General features: G+C 39.6%; 2 protein-coding genes and 1 long non-coding RNA gene across 8 annotated transcripts; all 3 read left to right on the top strand.

Annotated features, from left to right (window-relative positions):
- Nucleotides 1-94: 94 nt before the first annotated feature.
- On the top strand, nucleotides 95-22,515 carry LOC143448784 (N-acetylglucosamine-6-sulfatase-like). Of its 6 annotated transcripts, XM_076948651.1 has the most exons (14): nucleotides 95-1,120; nucleotides 13,764-13,813; nucleotides 14,678-14,784; nucleotides 18,551-18,722; nucleotides 19,167-19,275; nucleotides 19,519-19,673; nucleotides 19,835-19,900; nucleotides 20,037-20,135; nucleotides 20,207-20,383; nucleotides 20,494-20,695; nucleotides 20,758-20,972; nucleotides 21,302-21,406; nucleotides 21,480-21,671; nucleotides 21,836-22,515. In XM_076948651.1, the coding sequence occupies exons 1-14, from the start codon at nucleotides 895-897 to the stop codon at nucleotides 21,926-21,928; spliced, it is 1,968 nt and encodes a 655-aa protein (XP_076804766.1). In that variant the 5' UTR covers nucleotides 95-894; the 3' UTR covers nucleotides 21,929-22,515. The 6 variants fall into 6 exon arrangements, with proteins under 6 accessions (XP_076804766.1, XP_076804765.1, XP_076804770.1 ...); XM_076948650.1 differs by lacking the exon at nucleotides 95-1,120 and having other exon boundaries at nucleotides 13,111-13,813; XM_076948655.1 differs by lacking the exon at nucleotides 95-1,120 and having other exon boundaries at nucleotides 13,671-13,813; nucleotides 14,598-14,784.
- On the top strand, nucleotides 1,996-4,080 carry LOC143448790 (uncharacterized). The gene is made up of 2 exons (XR_013114480.1): nucleotides 1,996-2,135; nucleotides 3,944-4,080. It is a non-coding gene; the product is annotated as an uncharacterized LOC143448790 (long non-coding RNA).
- Nucleotides 4,002-10,019, top strand: LOC143448786 (N-acetylglucosamine-6-sulfatase-like). The gene is made up of 12 exons (XM_076948657.1): nucleotides 4,002-4,144; nucleotides 4,262-6,076; nucleotides 6,521-6,629; nucleotides 6,872-7,026; nucleotides 7,186-7,251; nucleotides 7,391-7,489; nucleotides 7,561-7,737; nucleotides 7,848-8,049; nucleotides 8,158-8,372; nucleotides 8,696-8,800; nucleotides 8,874-9,065; nucleotides 9,230-10,019. Exons 2-12 carry the CDS (start codon nucleotides 5,738-5,740, stop codon nucleotides 9,320-9,322), a joined length of 1,752 nt encoding a protein of 583 aa, XP_076804772.1. The 5' UTR covers nucleotides 4,002-4,144; nucleotides 4,262-5,737; the 3' UTR covers nucleotides 9,323-10,019.
- Nucleotides 22,516-24,391: the final 1,876 nt, after the last annotated feature.

Raw genomic sequence — 24,391 nt, 5'->3', positions numbered from 1 at the left:
TTGGCATACGCGACCCTGTTTCGATTACTTCCTAACTACGTCATTCGTACTCGGCGCTCAACGGCGTTAGTTCTGTTGTTGTTCAGTCTGACATTGCTAGTCTGGTATTGATCGTCGACTTTCTACAGCAGGGGTGGGCAACATACGGCCCGCGGGCCGGACCCGGCCCGCGACGTGATTTTGAGCGGCCCGCAGACAGTTCAGCAGTTCACTTTAGAAGTTCAGTTTTGACTTCAGCAGCTATTGAAGTACATTAATCGTTAACAAATTCATTAAATACTGTTTTTGGTCTCTATGCTTAAAACTTACAGTTTACATTAAATACGATTTATTCCTTGCATAAGTGGATAAATACACGATTAATGTATCGATTCAGGAATCCGGCCCGCCAAGTACTTTATTTTCTCATATCAGGCCCGCCGACCGAAAAAGTTGCCCGCCCCTGTTCTACAGTCTAATTCTACCGAACGCAGCTTTATTCTGTGCTCTGATAACAGTAACCGTTTCGTTGAGAACCAATAATAAATGATGATTCAAGACATCGACATATATCGACATCGAACCTATAATAAATGATGATTCAAGACATCGACAGTTTAGCTTTGGTACTGTGAAGCTTAACTGGGATATCGGGGATTATTGAACGCGCTATCAATGGAGTGAGATAAGCGAACAATCGATGACACAATGATCAACAACTCGCAACCCCAACAAAGCGCTCAGTTCGCGAGCTGGTGATCTCAAGAGCAGTACCTTAGCCATCTATGAGACGTTCACAACGAACAGCTGCACAGAAGACGAAAGCGTTTTAAGTGAATTTATTGTTCCTGAAAAACTACCAAGGAATATGAAAGAAAACAATCCAGCGCTACGACGAACGATCATCCAAAGACAATGTCCAATATCGCTAAAAAATCGGACAATACCTCCCACACTTTAGAGTGTGGTCAGAAGCAAATAGACGAGCGACCGGTAACATCCGGACGTCCTTCGCGAGATGGAAACGTTTCTCCAGCCCCAGACCATTCTGACTCTGATCACGAAGAACCAGATGTTGAATCAATTAAACACGTTAGTGACGGAACGCACGATTCCCGTAGCAATGTCAAGGACAGTATAGGTACTTCCCGAAACAACTCGAGTGGACATCGTACCTCCAAAACCGTAAGTTTTTGTTCAAATTCTTACAATTCTTCCCCTCGAAATAGTGTTTCGAAATAATAGTAAACCGGATTTACAACCCGGTGTTAAGCTCTTATCACCGTTTCCTAAAGACAATAGTCAGGCTTGATTTACCTAATTAGCCGAAGCTAATTTATCTTATTATGATGTGACTCGTAATGAGAACAAAGCACAGATTTTCCTTTTGTTCCTAATGCTGTAACAACTGACGTTGGTGATATACCGGATAAACCCCAGTTATTTACGGTGTTTTAAAAAATAGGTTACTTAGCGCTTACGTCACATCAACCTCTGCCCACTTCAATGCTTGTGTTGACGTCACGTCCCTTTCGTCAGAACGTCTTGGCATAATTTTACAGAGAATACGTTTCCAATTGGAAAAATCTATGCACGACATTTATGTTAGGCAGCTTTTTTATCGCCATCTTTTAGTGCTCTTGTGGGCCTCAATATTGTGCCCTCTCCTGGACACAGCAACGGGATTCCGGTCCCTTGGATGGAGTTTTTTTGAGCGGTTTTCTTTAAACATCCATTTGTTGTGCACTTAAGATATATGTCGCTTTATATATTTATTTCGGCTGCTAATATACGTGTTTTTAATATTAGGGAACATGTCCTCTACATCTTCAAACAGTGTGTTTGTTTCGTTGTTTGTTATTTTGGATTTAATTCAGTTAAACTTAGGAATTATTTTGTGGGTTTGGTGGCCATGCTAACCTACCATCTTACAGCACATTTGCATTATTGCTATCTTGCATTTTTTAAGCACTTGGGCTTTGCCATTGAGTGCACTTGGGCTTTGCTTCGAGGGTTTCAAAATAAAAAATGCACGCCCTTGTGAAGCCGATGGCTGATTTCATGGCGAACAACCAGAAACAGGACAATTACAAAGACAAGCTTCGTGGTGATAGACGCCGGAGAGAACCGACGCCAGCAACAACGCAGGGAACGAGGTAACCATGAAGATTCGGGCTTATGTTGGTATCACTATGATTTTAAGTCTCGCGCTCGAAAGTGCCTCCTTGCCGTTAGGTTTTCCTTCCGGAAACGATACGCTTTTAAACGGCCGCCTCGGTATTTCTGACTTAATTGTTTCCGGTGCATTATGTTCCATTATTTCACCCACTTTGGCTGCCTGTAAATTGGCTCGTGTTTCTGAAAATGAATTGTGTAGTGCTCCGGCAGTGCCATTCCGAACTACAGCATACAACGAAGGACCTTACATTTTAAAGGTCTTGGTTCGTTTGACCATGTTTTCCAGATTTGCCCAGTGGTTCACAACATTTTGGGCGCAGAGTTTGTTTTTTAATCACAGGAAGTGTTGCAACGCCACGGTATCACTGAGAACTGGGTTGTCGCGCCGCGTTTGGTGGCTTTTGCGTCGTCACCCAGAGCCTCTTTGGTGACGGACAAGTACTCGGACCGTTTGGCGAATTACCCTGATCTGATGCGTTCTCTCAATGTTTGCAAAGAAACCCCTTTCAAAGAGGAGTTTCGCATTAAGGTCACCGGAGGCCCCATTCGTGTTAAGCCCCGTCCCATTGCTGCCGATAAGATGAAGTGAGTTCGTGAGGTGGTCGTCCAGTTCGAGGAACAGGGGATCATAATGTGCTGTTCCTCACCTTGGTCCAGCCCTCTTGTGATCGTTAAAAAGAAAGCTCCCCCGGGAGGCGGTCCCCCGTCTTCCAGAATGTGTTTATGTCACGGGATTATTGTTATGCACCCGTTTTATAGCCACCGTATCGTTTGTTCGCACCACTCCTATATTTTAATTTAGTTAAATGTGTGGGTCAGCTCTTATTTTTATTCGCGTTGTGTCTTTTGTATGCATGCTTGTCAGGTTTTAGGTTTGCTCACGTGATGCTGTATTTTACTTATTTATTTGTCCACGTGTTTTTACTTTTTAGTCGATCTTTTGTGACGTCTCACATCGCGATCCCTAGGGCCTAATTGGTGTTTAGCGTCCCACGTTGATTGCGTGGAATTTGTTTTGGTGTGGTGTTGCGCTCGGCTGGAGAGTGGAGGCCAGTGACGTTTGGGTTTGATAGCAAGAGGATGATTATTTTTACTTAAGAAAATGCTATTAAAAGTTCATAAAGCAAACAGAGCTAATTGACTAGCTGTGAAGCGGGAAGTTCCTGGCTGAGAAAAAGTTTGGTTACATTTAACATCTCGAAAATCAACCACATTAGTGAACAACTGGCCTATCCGATTTCACACGTACGAGGTCTTTTACAGAGCATTGGTCCCTCTAAGGTTTTTTCCACCTTGGACTTGAAAAGTGACCCTTGATTCATACCTCATTGCATCTTTTGCAGTCCCTAACTTGGGTCAATTTTGCTACAAGAAATTGTTTTTTGGCATTAAGTCCGCACCAAATATTTTCCAATACTTTATGGACACTTGCTTGTCCGGCACTGAATCTTTTGCTAAAGTTTACCAGGATGATATTATCGTCCTCAGTGCATCTGAAGATGAACATCTGAAGCATTTGCAAATCATTTTTGATAAACTCAATGAATATGGTCTCATCATCAACCCGAAGAAATGCATCTTTGGGAAGACCACTGTACACTATTTGGGCCATTTGATCTCTGAAAGCGGCATTTCCCCACTGCCCGATAAGATCAAAACCGTCGAGGATTTTCCTTTACCCACTACTTTTCGATAATTACGATCTTATTTCGGACTCATCAACTATAACCGCACTCATGCCCTCAAGCTGGCCGAAGCGGCTTCGCCCTTGACTTATTTTTTACAGAAACACTTTCACAAGCGAAGCCAAATTCCATTCCATTCCACATCTGGAGCAAAGAAGGTTTTCCACGATCCCAAACGCGTGTTAGCGGACGCTGTCATGTTGGCTCACCCCCTTGAATACACAACCGTGACCATTTACGCCGACGCCAGTGATGATGCTGCCGCGGTGTGTCTACATCAGAAAGTTGGTGACAAATTACAGGTACTTAGATTTTTCTCGCATACTTTTAATTACCGTGAATGTAAAATGTTCATTATGGATAGAGAACTACTAAAAAACTTTGATAGAAAATATTCACGTTTTTTTTTCTCGTGGCAGAGCGTGACCGATACGCGAAAACGACGCGTGAAAAGTACCGAGTACCGGGACCGACAGAAATTTCTTGAAAAATGTAATTCGGTACTTCTTTCCAAAAGTACCGACGGTACCGGTATCGGTACTAAAAAAGTACCGCGGTACAGTAATTCGGTACTATAGTACCGCGGTACTGCCCACCTATACCAATATTACAGAGCACCAACGTGTACCTCTGTTTATTGGCTTGAATGTGGTTTGTGGCTGCGGCACTTTCTTGGTACTCGTTCTGAGATCACAACATAAAAGTCCCAGAATAGAAGAGGATCGAGATCATCTTGTTTCCTCCGGGTCTAACGATGACAGAAGTGTGGACGAAAGCGAAGTAACGCAAGATTCTGCGTCTCTGGAAGACAAGGGACATGATTCGAAGCTAAATGAAACGTTGCCAGCATTTCTGACATTTATTCGTTTATTCGTGCAACCTGAAATGCTTCTACTTAGCATCACGTATCTCTACACAGTCTTGGAGTTGGCCTTTTTCAGCGGAGTCTATTCGACTTGCCTTGTAGCAACTAAACAGTTTGGGTCTGATTCAGACAAACTCGTTGGTTTGACTGGGATTATGGTAGGTGTTGGAGAAATATCTGGTGGTGCGATATTCGGAATATTTGGGAAGAAGACAATACGTTACGGCCGTGACCCAGTGGTTCTTCTCGATTTGAACCGAAAAGAAATTGTCAATATCAAGCACCGGACAGTTACCATTTAGTGTGAACTTTCCAGCCTTCAATCTTCAACCTTGTTCAGTGGTGAAGCTTCAAACGCCAGCTACTGTCATTGCAATAATTTTTATAACCGTTTTCATCATTTATTTACATAAACGTCACAATGCAATTGAATTGAAAACTGTTGCATATTTGTGAAATTAAGTGGATTCTTTTCATCTCTCAAGCTAGTGACTGTGCTAGTGACTCAGGTTTGCTTAACGTCGTTGTGTGTAAGAACTTTAGTCAGCTGCATGTCGTCATCTCGTGATATTTTCTGTTGGTTCTGGTTGAGGTATCAGCCACTCCACCCTGTGCAATATGTCGTGTTTTGTATGTTTCATAATAATCGTCTGACCTTGCATAATGGGGCTGCTGCGTTGGATTAACTTAAGTTTACATGAAATGTTAACTTGTTGAATGAATGAATGAATGAATGTTGCTGAATGTTAAGTCAGTTGTGTTAGTTTGTAACAATACCTGTAACAATACCTGCCTGTAACGGTTGAAAGGTATAAAGTACTTAATAAGATTTCTATGTTGGCCATGCTACCGCCATGTGCTTTCTTGGTTGTACATTGTGATTCGATTGTAGAGTATTACGTTCATGTTCATAGCTGTCTAAAATACAAGAGATTCTACCGAACGTCTTATCGACTTAGATCAATCCATAATATCACGAGAGTAGCGATATTAACTGTAACAATACCTGTAACAATACCAGTAAGTTTTTATGCTGATTAAGTTAATTTTGATTTCAATTACATGTACATTTGTTGGATTTGCGTTATCTTTGTATCTTTCCCTGTTAGCCTATTCTTTTATTTCTTGTGCCATATTGTTGTTGATTTTACGATTGGTCACCGTCATTTTGATTTCATTGCGTCTAAAAATTTCCAGGGATTTAATTTCGAAACTGAAGTGTTGTCAAATACATAGGAGCGACATGTTATGTCTATGTTTTCTGTTCGTGATACTCCACGCTGTGTCAAGCGAGGAAAACTTACCATCCCACGCTCCCAATATTGTCTTGATTCTCACTGATGACCAGGATAAGATACTTGGAGGAATGGTAAGAACTTGTTTAATAATAATAATAAACATTTGCAAAACGCCCTATACCTCGTGAAAAAACACTCAAAGGTACTCTACAGTCAATAGGTGATTAAACAATAAGTACGAAATATAGAAGGATATAAACAGGAAAACGTTAGAGTAAAATCTACATTTAAAATGTTCTAAAACACAAAAGCACAGCAGAAAAATGCATTTTTAGTAATTTTTGAAAAGAGTTTTAAGTTTTCCACATCACGCACGTTTTACGGGAGATCGTCCCAGGTCCTGGAAGAGGCTACAAAAACATTTTTTCACCATGCGTTTCTGCCTAACATCGTGTAACTTTCAAGTAGTTTTTAGTTTTATAAAGAACACTCGCCTCATTCTCTTTGTGAAAATAGAAGTTTGTCAACCTGAATCTGAATTTTGATGAAATTAATTAAACATTTTCATTATTCAGACACCAATGGTCAAGGTGAAAGAACTTCTTCAAAATGAAGGGACAACGTTTACAAATATGTTTACCCCGACCCCACTCTGCTGCCCGAGTAGATCAAGTATTTTGACAGGTAGCTCAATAATTAATGGAACGATTTAAGAATTGCTCTACTGACTTAATGTCAGTTTTTTATTGCATGGGCTTTAAGGAGATAACAATTAGCATGTAGTGAAACTTGCAGATAAATCATACGCTTCACTTCCCATTAACAGTTCTTGATTGTAGATAGTTGATTGATATACTTCTGCTTTATGACTTACTTTTCTAACAGATTGTGAGATTTTATTGACCGATGCACTGAATCTTATTCAGGGCGTTATTCTCACAACCACAACACGGTCAACAATTCAATCTCGGGAAACTGTGCCAGTTTGTCGTGGCAGAATTCCACTGAGAAGGAAACGTTTGCAGTGTTTGCTCACAATGCAAAGTATAGAACTTACTTTGCAGGAAAATATCTTAACAAGGTATCACATAACTCTGCACCTTTTTAACTTGGTATCTTGCCATTGGAAAATATATTTCTACCAGCTTGATGAAACTTTAAAATTGGTTGTTAGGTATTTGGTTAGTTTGGTTTATTTACGCTCATGTTCGTTTTAAATTTTCAACTTTTGTTGTTTTAGTACGGAAAAAAAGAGGCTGGCGGCCCCAGTCATGTGCCACCAGGCTGGAACGACTGGTTTGGTTTGGTGAGTAGCGGCAATTGATACAGCATAAAACTGTTTAGACTTGAATGTCCCCTTTTAGATGTGTGGAAGCCTTGTTATTTGTTAACTTTATCTGTAATCGATTGTTTCGAAGCTGAATTATAAAAAAACGCTTTTCAAGGTTGGAAATTCCAAGTATTACAACTTCACAGTTTCAGACAACGGAACTGTTGTTAAACACGGAGATGCTTATCACTCTGACTATCTCACCGATCTTTTGGTGAGCATTGTTGGAACATCAATTTAAGCGTCAGCTTTTATTGGATAGATAGGGTTAGATTTATTACTCAGACATACAGAAGCGTCAAGAACATTCACAAGCATCGTGAAAATCACGTTGATCAACCTTTCTTGATGATGATTTCAACTCCCGCTCCCCACGGCCCATGGAATGCCGCTCCTCAATATGAAGAAAAGTTTCTAAATCTGTCCGCTCCAAGAGATGGAAGCTTCAACAAAGACGGCAAGGTTTGATGCGTTTGCTTAAAACAGAATTAGTGACGGTTTTTAGTATTTTAATTTTGGCTGGTGGTTGATTTCTGCCTGCATGCCACTCATGACGACTTGTTGTGGTTTAGAACAAGCACTGGCTTCTTAGGCAGGCAAAGAACCCGATGGGCGAGGATTCAATCAATTATTTAGACAACGCTTTCCGCAAGCGATGGCAGACACTTTTGTCGGTTGATGATCTCGTTGCGAAAGTTATCACTGCGTTGAATGACACAGGACAGCTCGACAACACTTATATTATTTATACTTCGGATAATGGCTACCACTTAGGTGAACAGCTAACCAAGTTTTTAGAAGTCAATGTGATAAATCTGACTTGAGCAATTCTAAATATCTGTTTTCATCCATATTTGTATCAATAGTTTTTCTGCGTTCCAGGACAATTTTCTCTTCCAATTGATAAGCGGCAACTTTATGAATTCGATCTTCGAATTCCATTCATTGTTCGTGGTCCGGGAGTTTCAAAGAACGTGACCAGAGTTGAACCCATAGTGAATATTGACATTGCTCCGACTATTGCCGATATTGCTAATGGGGGTGAGGGGAAATTCCCGGCTTCTATGGATGGAATCTCCCTACTGCCCCTTTTTAACGTGAGTTAATTTCATCGTGTCCCATTTTTGTGTGAAAGTAGTTCACCCTTCGCTTATCTTTCCTGTTCTACTTAATGGGTTATTTTTTTGGTCTGGTTCCCCCTGCCTTTGTACGTCACCCGCTTCTTCCTCTCAGGAAGGTTGTTGAGTCAGACTAGTTTCCTTCTCCGAAGTACACTTCCCTTCCCGATGAAATTCTTATTGATCTGTTGCTTTTTCTTTCGCTTTTTGTCGTTTCAACCAAGAGCCTCCGTTACCATTATGAAATAATCTCATCAAACGCCATAGCAACGATTTTATCACTGCTTGTTCTTTCTTGACAGTCCGACAAGAAACCAAAATGGAGAACCGATTTCCTGGTTGAATATGATGGAGAGGGATCTAATAATCCACGCCCGGAGTGCACTGAGATGGATGCAGGGGTTTCGGTGGGTAAATTGTTGGTATTTGCTTTCATTCATCCATCCACCCCACTTAGTGTTTGATACCTATTCCATGTAGCATTGCTTTCCCGACTGTGTATGTGAAGACGCATTCAACAACACGTACAGCTGCGTACGAACTCTTGATACTCTGAATAAAGTGGACCTGATGTACTGCGAGTTCACTGACAGTGAAACGTTCGTCGAGTTGTACAACCACACAACAGATCCCCATCAACTGAACAATATAAGAAGCACGGTTGATCCTCAGGTAACGTGTTGTTGTCAGAAATTAAACTTGTGAGTTGTGTTTTTTATCTGTTGATACAAAATACAGTGGTAATTTCAATGTAAATAACTTGTGTAATTTTGTGTTTTTTCTCATTAACTTATGTGTTTTTGTTGATATTTTAATTAAAATAGGAATTTTTTCAGGTCTTGGGTAAAATGAATCAGCGACTGATCGCGTTAGGAGATTGTTCGGGAACTACTTGTCGCTCCACTCTGCCACCAAAGCTAACCCTCTAATGGCAAAAACGTTAATGTTTTACAGCCTTTGAACCCGTGCAAGTTTTACACCGATCGTTACAGTTTTTACAATCAACTGTCTGTGGCATTTTCTCAAATTTATTTTCAAACCAAGATAATACTTTATAAAATTTTGCAACGTCATTTCAACGGAAAGTTATCTATATTCTATGTACTTGCTCCGTTGATTGATTTTAAGATGTTGTCTTCGTACACAAAGCCTGTGGCTTACCTTGAGACTTCATACAGTTTTTTCATTTCGACAAGACACAAAAGTTAGAGATTCTTCACAATATAAACTACACACATTTATAAATAACAATCACTCACTGCATTTGCTACCTGCACTTCCTAGCTTAAAGGCAACCGTGTACTTTTGAGACGCATGTTCCAGACACTTGTGGAAGACGCTGTTTCCTTTGTCTTCCAAGTTGTGATGTTTTAAATATGTATCTACTATTTACCGCTATTATTACATAACGTCATACTTGTAATAAGTTCATTCTCAGTTCACGACATAATTGTTATCCAATTCAGGAATAGTTGATTGACAGCCTGTTCCAAAAACATGTTTTTTTCATTGCATTATAAACTCGCCAAATTCAAATTAAACCCTGTGATTGACAACTTAATCGGTGACATATTTTTTTGCAAGATTGACCCCGTAATAAAAGCATTGTCATTCTAAAATAGACAATGTTAATTGATTGGCACTTACTTCCTTTCATTTAAGATCTATTGTTAGAACTAACACCTAACCTGGAAATTTTCGAGTCTAAACGTCACAAACGTCTTCTGTTTTGATAAGCGCATTGCGCGTCAAGTTGAATTTTTTTTCTTTATTAATGCCCTCCTTATAGTGTATATATGTAGCCTACCGTTGCATGCTACGATTTTAGAGAGAAAGAGAGCGAGTATAAATGAATAGATAGATCGTAAAAGCCTTGAGAACAATCTCCGTAAGTGATCTTGTAATGTAGAGAGAAGCGCTTCGATAGCAAATGGCTTCGATTGGGTTCTTAAAATCCTTTTTGTATGAACAGTAAAATTGTTGAAATTTCTCATGTTTGTCTGAAGTAATAATGGAAAAATATTAAAAGTAAAGTATATCAGATTCTCTGTATTTAATATTAAATAATCTATTCAACTGGAGTTTAGAAGATTTCTAAACAGAATTCACAACCTTCTAATTATTCTTAAGAGTCAGATTGCAAAATAATAAGATAATTGTGGTATACAATAACGTAATACCATTTTGGTAACCCCTTTTTCGTGTTATCAGTTGAATAATGTATTATATTTGAATAAGCCTTGAAGTAGGCAACAATTAGTTTGGCCAACTTTTAATAGCATCGCTTCAACCAGCCTTCATTTGGAACATCTCCCGTGCGTTTGGCATATTTGGCATATTTGGCATATCTCTCAAGGTGAGCGACAAGTTGTTTCTGTGTTTCCCTTAATTTCTTTCAGTAATTTCTTTCTTGAAATTAAATGCTAATAACCAATTTCATTTTATTAAGTTCGTGACAACGTCAATCATTTCGGCTATCAAAATCAAATCAATCCGCCTACACTGCCGCCGTCAGGTGGCGCTACAAACATGACAGAAGTCAAGTTGGAAGCCGTCCTCCAAGTGGCCGGTGATGCTTCAAATGACATCACAAAAAGAGACGCAAATTCTGCGAAGAATGATGTCACTGTCGCAAACGAAGACGTCACAACCACACGACCCTCGGGTCCGTCTCTCTTCTCATGAATACACCACGAGATGGCAGTAGAGATGGAGCCGGTGGGGAAAAGAGAAGCAACAATGATGAGATTATAAGAAGCATAGCTCGAATGCCTGTAGTTCCATGCATGTGATGAGATTTAAGTCAGCGGCTGCACCTTTCAACACCGATATCATTTCCGTGCTTTAGAAATGAAATGCTTCATAAATCGTCATTTTCTCAGGACGATTGACAGCAAAGCTACCTCAGTTATCAATTCCAATCAAATTAAATCAAGGCGGGACTAACGTTTCAAACATAAGCAATGGTAGCTCATATGACGTGAAATGGATTTAGAGTTTTTCGAAACTGGCACAGTCGATATAAATGTGTTGGCATTTTTCGAAACTTGTTATGTAACCAACTACAGTACCACGATGTTAATTTACCCAGTGTGTCGCGATAGGATTTTACTTAACGGATGACGTCTTATCTACAAACTTCTGTCGCTGTCGTAGCAAATTATCCAACGTTTCCATTTATTAAACACCTAAACGTATTGCAAAGAATGTACCTAATGCACATTACATACGAAGCCACTGTGACCGCAACCTTTGCAGTTGTGTTGTTGAGCAATCACATTTTGTTACACATTTATACGTACACGAGTGTAATTCATGTTGACTGTTGCTTTGTATTTATAGCGTTGCTTGATTGAGTGTCTGCTGAATCGTTGTTTGCACCATATTGTGTTTGATTTTGGCACTATATGTTACAGCGTTCATTTCTTTACCACGTTGCAGGCGTGTTTTGTAGAAAAGTTTCTCCAGGTTTATAAATTATAACACAGATTTAAAGTAGGCTACAGTTACAAGGGTAAAGCCGTCATGAAGTGTGTAGTATTATTCTAAGTCGTATTATTCATGCGCTCACTCACTATTTTCTTTAACATTGGACATTCCTTGTCGACCTTCTTTGATTAAGCTCATAAATTCTTTGTTTTGTTGTCGTTTTATGGATTCCCATATAGGTTATAACTTATAGATAATACAACGTGTAGGTAAATTGTATATGAGGCGTATAAATAGTGTATAACATTTGCAATATTATTACTATATTATATTATATTATGTTATAAATACACAAAAATATTGATTTTTCGTGTTTGTTTATTTGGATAGTTTGCTCTGTGGCAAGAATAGCAACAGAAAATCTTTACACAAAACTGCAAAAGAATGCAATCTCCAAGGGGCCGATATATGTTGCTGACTAAGCGAATTGGTCTGTGTTTAGGCCGGATAATTATTACCTGGAGCAAGTTTGTAGAAGAAAAACGCGGTCGTCGCAAAACTTTGTCCCCGATCGAAAAAATATCTTTCCATTGTGGGTTCCAGTTTTTTATATTTTGTTCCAGAGTTGGGCTTTTTTCCTTTAATGGGATAAACATGGGTCCCCTGCATATGGCCCGTTGGTTACCCAGGCTTACTATTTGCAAGTATAAAGTTTTTTTCCCTACAGCATTAACACCAAGCTGAGCGCAATATCGGCCCGGGTCAATAAGGAAATAGTTTGTTACCACAGTTATGACGAAAAACGTCCAACACAAGCAATTCCCTTGTTGGTCCGGTCCCATATTTCGCTTAACTTGCACCTTTGGGCAAGTCATGTTAAAAATGCCAAGGATAACCTCAAATGAACTTATAAGTTACTGGACGTGTCAAGCGTTTACCACAATGTGCGGAACTATAGATAAGATTATGACATTACTTATCAGTTATCACTAATCACGACACTGTCCGCATCTGCCGTAACTTCCACTTTAATAGAGAAGCTTTTCAATGTAGGCTACCGTAGGCTTGTGCTAATGGTCATAATTAGCTCTCATTCCTAAGAACTTTTTGTGCAGAGCGGATGATGGTATAATTTTATTAGTGTTTTATTTCGTGTGTTTAACAGCAAGCGCTTTGCCATATTTTGGTCGTTTTTGGCATACGCGACCCTGTTTCCATTACTTCCTAACTACGTCATTCGTACTCGGCGCTCAACGGCGTTAGTTCTGTTGTTGTTCAGTCTGACATTGCTAGTCTGGTATTGATCGTCTACTTTCTACAGTCTAATTCTACCGAACGCAGCTTTATTCTGTGCTCTGATAACAATAACCGTTTCGTTGAGAACCTATAATAAATGATGATTCAAGACATTGACAGTTTGGCTTTGGTGCTGTGATGCTTAACTAGGATATCGGGGATTATTGAACGCGCTATCAATGGAGTGAGATTAGCGAACAATCGATGAAGCAATGATCAACAACTCGCAACCCCAACAAAACACTCAATTCGCGCGCTGGTGATCTCAAGAGCAGTACCTGAGCCATCTATGAGACGTTCAAAACGAACAGCTGCACAGAAGAAGAAAGCGTTTTAAGTGAATTTATTGTTCCTGAAAAACTACCAAGGAATATGAAAGAAAACAATCCAGCGCTACGACGAACGATCATCCAAAGACAATGTCCAATGTCGCTAAAAAATCGGACAATACCTCCCACACTTTAGAGTGTGGTCAGAAGCAAATAGACGAGCGACCGGTAACATCCGGACGTCCTTCGCGAGATGGAAACGTTTCTCCAGCCCCAGACCATTCTGACTCTGATCACGAAGAACCAGATATTGAATCAATTAAACTCGTTAGTGACGGAACGCACGATTCCCGTAGCAATGTCAAGGACAGTATAGGTACTTCCCGAAACAACTCGAGTGGACAGGGACATCGTACCTCCAAAACCGTAAGTTTTTGTTCAAATTCTTACAATTCTACCCCTCGAAATAGTGGTTCGAAATAGCAGCAAACCGGATTTACCACCCGGTGTTAAGCTCTTATCCCCGTTTCCTAAAGACAATAGTCAGACTTGATTTACCTAATTAGCCGAAGCTAATTTCTCTTATTATGATGTGACTCGTAATGAGAACAAAGCACATATTTTCCTTTTGTTCCTAATGCTGTAACAACTGACGTTGCTGATATACCGGATAAACCCCAGTTATTTACGGTGTTTTAAAAAATAGGTTACTTAGCGCTTACGTCACATCAACCTTTGCCCACTTCAATGCTTGTGTTGACGTCACGTCCCTTTCGTCAGAACGTCTCGGCATAATTTTACAAAGAATACGTTTCCAATTGGAAAAAGCTATGCACGACATTTATGTTAGGCAGCTTCTTTATCGCCATCTTTTAGTGCTCTTGTGGGCCTCAATATTGGGCCCTCTCCTGGACACAGTAACGGGATTCCGGTCCCTTGGATGGAGTTTTTTTGAGCGGTTTTCTTTAAACATCCATTTGTTGTGCACTTAAGATATATGTCGCTTTATATATTTATTTCGGCTGCAACTATGCGTGTTTTTAATATTAGGGAACATGTCCTCTACATCTTCAAACAGTGTATTTGTTTCGTTGTTTGTTATTTTGGCCTTAATTCAGTTAAACTTAGGAATTATTTTGCGGATTTGGTTTCCATGCTAAGCTACCATTTTATAGCACAATTGCATTATTGCTATCTTGCATGTTTTAAGCACTTGGGCTTTGCCATTGAGTGCACTTGGGCTTTGCTTCGAGGATTTCAAAATAAAAAATGCACGCCCTTGTGAAGCCGATGGCTGATTTCATGGCGAACAACCAGAAACAGGACAATTACAAAGACAAGCCTCGTGGTGATAGACGCCGGAGAGAACCGACGCCAGCAACAACGCAGGGAACGAGGTGACCATGAAGATTCGGGCTTATGTTGGTATTACTATGATTTTAAGTCTCGCGCTCGAAAGAGCCTCCTTGCCGTTAGGTTTTCCTTCCGGAAACGATACGGTTTTAAACGGCCAAGCCTCCTCGGTATTTCTGACTTAATTGATTCCGGTGCATTGTGTTCCATTATTTCACCCACTTTGGCTGCCTGTAAACTGGCTCGTGTTTCTGAAAATGAATTGAGTAGTGCTCCGGCAGTGCCATTCCGAACTACAGCATTATGTAAGGTCCTTACATTTTAAAGGTCTTAGTTCGTTTGACCATGTTTTCCAGATTTGCCCAGTGGTTCACAACATTTTGGGCGCAGAGTTTGTTTTTTAATCACAGGAAGTGTTGCAACGCCACGGTATCACTGAGAACTGGGTTGTCGCGCCGCGTTTGGTGGCTTTTGCGTCGTCACCCAGAGCCTCTTTGGTGACGGACAAGTACTCGGACCGTTTGGCGAATTACCCTGATCTGATGCGTTCTCTCAATGTTTGCAAAGAAACCCCTTTCAAAGAGGAGTTTCGCATTAAGGTCACCGGAGGCCCCATTCGTGTTAAGCCCATTGCTGCCGATAAGATGAAGTGAGTTCGTGAGGTGGTCGTCCAGTTCGAGGAACAGGGGATCATAATGTGCTGTTCTTCACCCTGGTCCAGCCCTCTTGTGATCGTTAAAAAGAAAGCTCCCCCGGGAGGCGGTCCCCCGTCTTCCAGAATGTGTTTATGTCACGGGATTATTGTTATGCACCTGTTTTATAGCCACCATGTCGTTTGTTCGCATCACTCCTATATTTTAATCTAATTAAATGTGTGAGTCAGCTCTTATTTTTATTCGCGTTGTGTCTTTTGTATGCATGCTTGTCAGGTTTTAGGTTTGCTCACGTGATGCTGTATTTTACTTATTTATTTGTACACGTGTTTTCAGTCGATCTTTTGTGACGTCTCGCATCGTGACCCCTAGGGCCTAATTGGTGTTTAGCGTTCAACGTTGATTGCGTGGAATTTGTTTTGGTGTGGCGTTGCGCTCGGCTGGAGAGTGGAGGCCAGTGACGTTTGGGTTTTATAGCGGTAGGATGGATGTTTTTATTTGAAGAAAAGGCTATTAAAAGTTCATAAAGCAAACAGAGCTAATTGACTATAGCTGTGAAGCGGGAAGTTCCTGGCTGAGAAAAAGTTTGGTTTCATTTAAACATCTCGAAAATCAACCACTTTAGTGAACAACTGGCTTATCCGATTTCACACGTACGAGGTCTTTTACAGAGCATTGGTCCCTCTAAGGTTTTTTCCAACTTGGACTTAAAGTGACCCCTGATTCATACCTCATTGCATCTTTTGCAGTCCCTAACTTGGGTCAATTTTGCTACAAGAAATTGTTTTTTGGCATTAAGTTCGCACCAAATGTCTTCCAATACTTTATGGACACTAGCTTGCTTGTCCGGCACTGAATCTTTTGCTAAAGTTTACCAGGATGATATTATCGTCCTCAGTGCATCTGAAGATGAACATCTGAAGCATTTGCAAATCATTTTTGATAAACTCAATGAATATGGTCTCATCATCAACCCGAAGAAATGCATCTTTGGGAAGACCACTGTACACTATTTGGGCCATTTGATCTCTGAAAGCGGGATTTCCCCACTGCCCGATAAGATCAAAACCGTCGAGGATTTTCCTTTACCCACTACTTTTCGATAATTACGATCTTATTTCGGACTCATCAACTATAACCGCACTCATGCCCTCAAGCTGGCCGAAGCGGCTTCGCCCTTGACTTATCTTTTACAGAAACACTTTCACAAGCGAAGCCAAATTCCATTCCATTCCACATCTGGAGCAAAGAAGGTTTTCCACGATCCCAAACGCGTGTTAGCGGACGCTGTCATGTTGGCTCACCCCCTTGAATACACAACCGTGACCATTTACGCCGACGCCAGTGATGATGCTGCCGCGGTGTGTCTACATCAGAAAGTTGGTGACAAATTACAGGTACTTAGATTTTTCTCGCATACTTTTAATTACCGTGAATGTAAAATGTTCATTATGGATAGAGAACTACTAAAGAACTTTGATAGAAAATATTCACGTTTTTTTTTCTCGTGGCAGAGCGTGACCGATACGCGAAAACGACGCGTGAAAAGTACCGAGTACCGGGACCGACAGAAATTTCTTGAAAAACGTAATTCGGTACTTCTTTCCAAAAGTACCGACGGTACCGGTATCGGTACTAAAAAAGTACCGCGGTACAGTAATTCGGTACTATAGTACCGCGGTACTGCCCACCTATACCAATATTACAGAGCACCAACGTGTACCTCTGTTTATTGGCTTGAATGTGGTTTGTGGCTGCGGCACTTTCTTGGTACTCGTTCTGAGATCACAACATAAAAGTCCCAGAATAGAAGAGGATCGAGATCATCTTGTTTCCTCCGGGTCTAACGATGACAGAAGTGTGGACGAAAGCGAAGTAACGCAAGATTCTGCGTCTCTGGAAGACAAGGGACATGATTCGAAGCTAAATGAAACGTTGCCAGCATTTCTGACATTTATTCGTTTATTCGTGCAACCTGAAATGCTTCTACTTAGCATCACGTATCTCTACACAGTCTTGGAGTTGGCCTTTTTCAGCGGAGTCTATTCGACTTGCCTTGTAGCAACTAAACAGTTTGGGTCTGATTCAGACAAACTCGTTGGTTTGACTGGGATTATGGTAGGTGTTGGAGAAATATCTGGTGGTGCGATATTCGGAATATTTGGGAAGAAGACAATACGTTACGGCCGTGACCCAGTGGTTCTTCTCGATTTGAACCGAAAAGAAATTGTCAATATCAAGCACCGGACAGTTACCATTTAGTGTGAACTTTCCAGCCTTCAATCTTCAACCTTGTTCAGTGGTGAAGCTTCAAACGCCAGCTACTGTCATTGCAATAATTTTTATAACCGTTTTCATCATTTATTTACATAAACGTCACAATGCAATTGAATTGAAAACTGTTGCATATTTGTGAAATTAAGTGGATTCTTTTCATCTCTCAAGCTAGTGACTGTGCTAGTGACTCAGGTTTGCTTAACGTCGTTGTGTGTAAGAACTTTAGTCAGCTGCATGTCGTCATCTCGTGATATTTTCTGTTGGTTCTGGTTGAGGTATCAGCCACTCCACCCTGTGCAATATGTCGTGTTTTGTATGTTTCATAATAATCGTCTGACCTTGCATAATGGGGCTGCTGCGTTGGATTAACTTAAGTTTACATGAAATGTTAACTTGTTGAATGAATGAATGAATGAATGTTGCTGAATGTTAAGTCAGTTGTGTTAGTTTGTAACAACACCTGTAACAATACCTGCCTGTAACGGTTGAAAGGTATAAAGTACTTAATAAGATTTCTATGTTGGCCATGCTACCGCCATGTGCTTTCTTGGTTGTACATTGTGATTCGATTGTAGAGTATTACGTTCATGTTCATAGCTGTCTAAAATACAAGAGATTCTACCGAACGTCTTATCGACTTAGATCAATCCATAATATCACGAGAGTAGCGATATTAACTGTAACAATACCTGTAACAATACCAGTAAGTTTTTATGCTGATTAAGTTAATTTTGATTTCAATTACATGTACATTTGTTGGATTTGCGTTATCTTTGTATCTTTCCCTGTTAGCCTATTCTTTTATTTCTTGTGCCATATTGTTGTTGATTTTACGATTGGTCACCGTCATTTTGATTTCATTGCGTCTAAAAATTTCCAGGGATTTAATTTCGAAACTGAAGTGTTGTCAAATACATAGGAGCGACATGTTATGTCTATGTTTTCTGTTCGTGATACTCCACGCTGTGTCAAGCGAGGAAAACTTACCATCCCACGCTCCCAATATTGTCTTGATTCTCACTGATGACCAGGATAAGATACTTGGAGGAATGGTAAGAACTTGTTTAATAATAATAATAAACATTTGCAAAACGCCCTATACCTCGTGAAAAAACACTCAAAGGCACTCTACAGTCAATAGGTGATTAAACAATACGTACGAAATATAGAAGGATATAAACAGGAAAACGTTAGAGTAAAATCTACATTTAAAATGTTCTAAAACACAAAAGCACAGCAGAAAAATGCATTTTTAGTAATTTTTGAAAAGAGTTTTAAGTTTTCCATATCACGCACGTTTTACGGGAGATCGTCCTAGGTCCTGGAAGAGGCTACAAAAACATTTTTTCACCATGCGTTTCTGCCTAACATCGTGTAACTTTCAAGTAGTTTTTAGTTTTATAAAGAACACTCGCCTCATTCTCTTTGTGAAAATAGAAGTTTGTCAACCTGAATCTGAATTTTGATGAAATTAATTAAACATTTTCGTTATTCAGACACCAATGGTCAAGGTGAAAGAACTTCTTCAAAATGAAGGGACAACGTTTACAAATATGTTTACCCCGACCCCACTCTGCTGCCCGAGTAGATCAAGTATTTTGACAGGTAGCTCAATAATTAATGGAACGATTTAAGAATTGCTCTACTGACTTAATGTCAGTTTTTTTATTGCATGGGCTTTAAGGAGATAACAATTAGCATATAGTGAAACTTGCAGATAAATCATTCGCTTCACTTCTAATTAACATTTCTTGATTGTAGATAGTTGATTGATATACTTCTGCTTTATGACTTACTTTTCTAACAGATTGTGAGATTTTATTGACCGATGCACTGAATCTTATTCAGGGCGATATTCTCACAACCACAACACGGTCAACAATTCAATCTCGGGAAACTGTGCCAGTTTGTCGTGGCAGAATTCCGCTGAGAAGGAAACTTTTGCAGTGTTTGCTCACAATGCAAAGTATAAAACTTACTTTGCAGGAAAATATCTTAACCAGGTATCACATAACTCTGCACCTTTTTAACTTGGTGCCTTGCCATTGACAAATATATATTTCTACCAGCTTGATGAAACTTTAAAATTGGTCGTTAGGTATTTGCTTATTTTGCTTCATTTATGCTCATGTTTGTTTTAAAGTTTCAACTTTTGTTGTTGTAGTACGGAAAAAAAACGGCTGGCGGCCCCAGTCATGTACCACCAGGCTGGAGTGACTGGTTTGGTTTGGTGAGTAGCGGCAATTGATACAGCATAAAAAAAAATTGACGTGAATGTCCCTTTTAGATGTGTGGGAACGCTGTTATTTGTTAACTTTATCTGTGATCGATTGTTTCAAAGCTGAATTATAAAAATTATTTTCAAGGTTGGAAATTCCAAGTATTACAACTTCACCGTTTCAGACAATGGAGCTGTTGTTACACACGGAGATGCTTATCACTCTGATTATCTCACCGATCTTTTGGTGAGCATTGTTGAAACATCAATTAAAGCGCAGCATTTTATTGGATAGATAGGGTTAGATTTATTACGCAGACATACAGAAGCGTCAAGAACATTCACAAGCATCGTGAAAATAACGTTGATCAACCTTTCTTGATGATGATTTCAACCACCGCTCCCCACGGCCCATGGAATGCCGCTCCTCAATATGAGGGAAAGTTTCTAAATCTGTCGGCTCCAAGAGATGGAAGCTTCAACAAAGACGGCAAGGTTTGATGCGCTTGCTTAAAACAGAATTAGTGACGGTTTTCAGTATTTTAATTTTCACTGGTGGTTCATTTCTGCCTACGCGCCACTCATGACGACTTGTTGTGGTTTAGAACAAGCACTGGCTTCTAAGACAGGCTAAAAACCCGATGGCCGAGGATTCAATCAATTATTTAGACAACGCTTTCCGCAAGCGATGGCAGACACTTCTGTCTGTTGATGATCTCGTTGCGAAAGTTGTCACTGCATTGAATGACACAGGACAGCTTGACAACACTTATATTATTTATACTTCGGATAATGGCTACCACTTAGGTGAGCAGTTGAAAATATCTTTTATCATCCATATTTGTATCAATAGTTTTTCTGCGTTCCAGGACAATTTTCTCTTCCAATCGACAAGCGGCAACTTTATGAATTCGATCTTCGAATTCCGTTTATTGTTCGTGGTCCGGGAGTTTCAAAGAATGTGACCCGAGTTGAACCCATAGTGAATATTGACATTGCCCCGACTATTTCTGATATAGCTAATGGGGGTGAGGGGAAATTCCCGGCTTCTATGGATGGAATCTCCCTACTGCCCCTTTTTAACGTGAGTTAATTTCAACGGGTTCCATTTTTGTGTAAAAGTAGTTCACCCTTCGCTTATCTTTCCTGTTCTGCTTAATGCGTTATTTTTTTGGTCCGGTTCCCCCTGCCTTTGTCGTCACCCACTTCTTCCTCTCAGGAAGGTTGTTGAGTCAGACTAGTTTCCTTCTCCGAAGTACACTTGCCTTCCCGATGAAATTCTTATTGATCTGCTGCTTTTTCTTTCACTTTTTGTCGTTTTAACTTTCAACCAAGAGCCACTGTTACCATTATGAAATAATCTCATGAAACGCCATAGCAACGATGTTATCACTGCTTGTTCTTTCTTGACAGTCCGACAAGAAACCAAAATGGAGAACCGATTTCCTAGTTGAATATCATGGAGAGGGATCTAATAATCCACGCCCGGAGTGCACTGAGATGGATGCAGGGGTTTCGGTGGGTAAATTGTCGGTGTTTGCTTTCATCCATCCATCCACCCCACTTAGTGTTTGATACCTATTCCATGTAGCATTGCTTTCCCGACTGTGTATGTGAAGACGCGTTCAACAACACGTACAGCTGCGTACGGACTCTTGATACTTTGAATAAAGTGGACCTGATGTACTGTGAGTTCACTGACAGTGAGACGTTCGTCGAGTTGTACAACCACACAACCGATCCCCATCAACTGAACAATATAAGAAGCACAGTTGATCCTCAGGTAACGTGTTGTTGTCAGAAATTAAAGTTGTGAGTTGTGTTTTTCATCTGTTGATGCAAAATACAGTGGTATTTTCAATGTAAATAACTTGTGTAATTTTGTGTTTTTTCTCATTAACTTATGTGTTTTAGTTGATATTTTAATTAAAATAGGAATTTTTTCAGGTCTTGGGTAAAATGAATCAGCGACTGATCGCTTTAGGAGATTGTTCGGGAACTACTTGTCGCTCCAGTCTACCACCGAAGCTAACTCTCTAATGGCAAAAACGTTAATGTTTTACAGCAGTCGTTACAGTTTTTACAATCAACTGTCTGTGGCATTTTCTCAAATTTATTTTCAAACCAAGATAATACTTTATAAAATTTTGCAACGTCATTTCACCTGAAAGTTATCTATATTCTATGTACTTGCTCCGTTAATTGATTTTAAGATGTTGTCTTCGTATACAAAGCTTGTAGCTAACCTTGAGACTTTCTACAGTTTTTTCATCTTGATAAGACACAAAAGTTAGAGATTCTTCGCAATATAAACTACACACATTTATAAATAACAATCACTCACTGCATTTGCTACCGGCACTTCCTGGCTTAAAGGCGACCGTGTACTTTTGAGACGCATGTTCCAGACCCCTGTGGAAGACGCTGTTTCCATTGTCTTCCAAGTTGTGATGTTTTAAATATGTATCTACTATTTACCGCTATTATTACATAACGTCATACTTGTAATAAGTTCATTCATTTTATAAACTCGCCAAATTCGAAGTAAACCCTGTGATTGACAACTTAATCGGTGACATATTTTTTTGCAAGATTGACCCCGTAATAAAAGCATTGTCATTCTAAAATAGACAATGTTAATTGATTGGCACTTACTTCCTTTCATTTAAGATCTATTGTGAGAACTAACACCCAACCTGGAAATTTTCGAGTCAAAACGTCACAAACGTCTTCTGTTTTGATAAGCGCATTGCGCCTCAAGTTGAAATTCTTTTTCTTTATTAATTTATTTATTAATATTCCTTATAGTGTATATATGTAACTTACCGTTGCATGCTACGATTTTAGTGAGAAAGAGAGAAAGAGAAAAAGAGAGAAAGAGAGAAAGAGAGCGAGTATAGATCAATAGATAGATCGTAAAAGCCTTGAGAACAATCTCCGTAAGTGATCTTGTAATGTAGAGAGAAGCGCTTCGATAGAAAATGGCTTCGATTGGCTTCTTAAATTCCTTTTTCTGGGAACAGTAAAATTGTTGAAATTTCTCATGTTTGTCTGAAGTAATAATGGAAAAATATTAAAAGCAAAGTTAATCAGATTCTCTGTATTTAATATTAAATAATCTATTCAACTGGAGTTTAGAAGATTTCTAGACAGAATTCGCAACCTTCTAATTATTCTTAAGAGTCAGATTGCAAAATAATAAGATAATTGTGGTATACACTAACGTAATACCATTTTGGTAACCCCTTTTTCGTGTTATCAGTTGAATAATGTATTATATTTGATAAAGCCTTGAAGTAGGCAACAATTAGTTTGGCCAACTTTTAATAGCATCGCTTCAACCAGCCTTCATTTGGAACATCTACCGTGCGTTTGGCATATCTCTCAAGGTGAGCGACAAGTTGTTTCTGTGTTTCCCTTAATTTCTTTCAGTAATTTCTTTCTTGAAATTAAATGCTAAAAACCAATTTCATTTTATTAAGTTCGTGACAACGTCAATCATTTCGGCAATCAAAATCAAATCAATCCGCCTACACTGCCGCCATCAAGTGGCGCTACAAACATGACAGAAGTCAAGTTGAAAGCCGTCCCCCAAGTGGCCGGTGATGCTTCAAATGACATCACAAAAAGAGACGCAAACTCGGCGAAGAATGATGTCACTGTCGCAAACGAAGATGTCACAATCACACGACCCTCGGGTCCGTCTCTCTTCTTTTTTCTCAGGACGATTGACAGCAAAGCGACCTCAGTTATTAATTCCAATCAACTTAAATCTAGGCGGGGCTAATGCCGTTACTTTTTAAACATAAGCACTGGAAGCTCATATGACGTGAAATGGATTTAGAGTTTTTCGAAACTGGCACAGTCGATATAACTGTGTTGGCATTTTTAGAAACTTGTTATGTAACCAACTACCACCATGTTAATTTACCCAGTGTGTCGCGATAGGATTTTACTTAACGGATGACGTCTTATCTACAAACTTCTGTCGCTGTCGTAGTAAATTATCCAACGTTTCCATTTATTAAACACCTAAACGTATTGCAAAGAATGTACCTAATGCACATTACATACGAAGCCACTGTGACAGCAACCTTTGCAGTTGTGTTGTTGAGCAATCACATTTTGTTACACATTCATACGTACTCGAATGTAGTTCATTTGACTGTTGCTTTTGTATTTATAGCGTTGCTTGATTGAGTGTCTGCTGAATCGTTGTTTGCACCGTATTGTGTTTGTTTGGCACTATATGTTACAGCGTTCATTTCTTAAAGACGTTGCAAGCATGTTTTTGTAGAATCGTTTCTCCAGGCTTATAACACAGATTTAAAGTACTGTTACAAGGGTAAAGCCATCATGAAGTGTGTAGTATTATTGTAAGTCGTATTATACATGTGCTCACTCGCTATTATCTTTAACATTGGACATTCCTTGTCGACCTTTGATTAAGTTCATAAATTCTTTGTTTTGTTGTCGTTTTATAGATTCCTATATAGATTATAT

The sequence above is a fragment of the Clavelina lepadiformis genome, chromosome 3 (genome assembly GCF_947623445.1).
Source record: "Clavelina lepadiformis chromosome 3, kaClaLepa1.1, whole genome shotgun sequence".
In the NCBI taxonomy this organism is placed as follows: Eukaryota; Metazoa; Chordata; class Ascidiacea; order Aplousobranchia; family Clavelinidae; genus Clavelina; species Clavelina lepadiformis.
The sequence above is the reverse complement of the archived record's forward strand: the minus strand, read 5'-3'. Positions and strand labels throughout refer to the sequence as shown.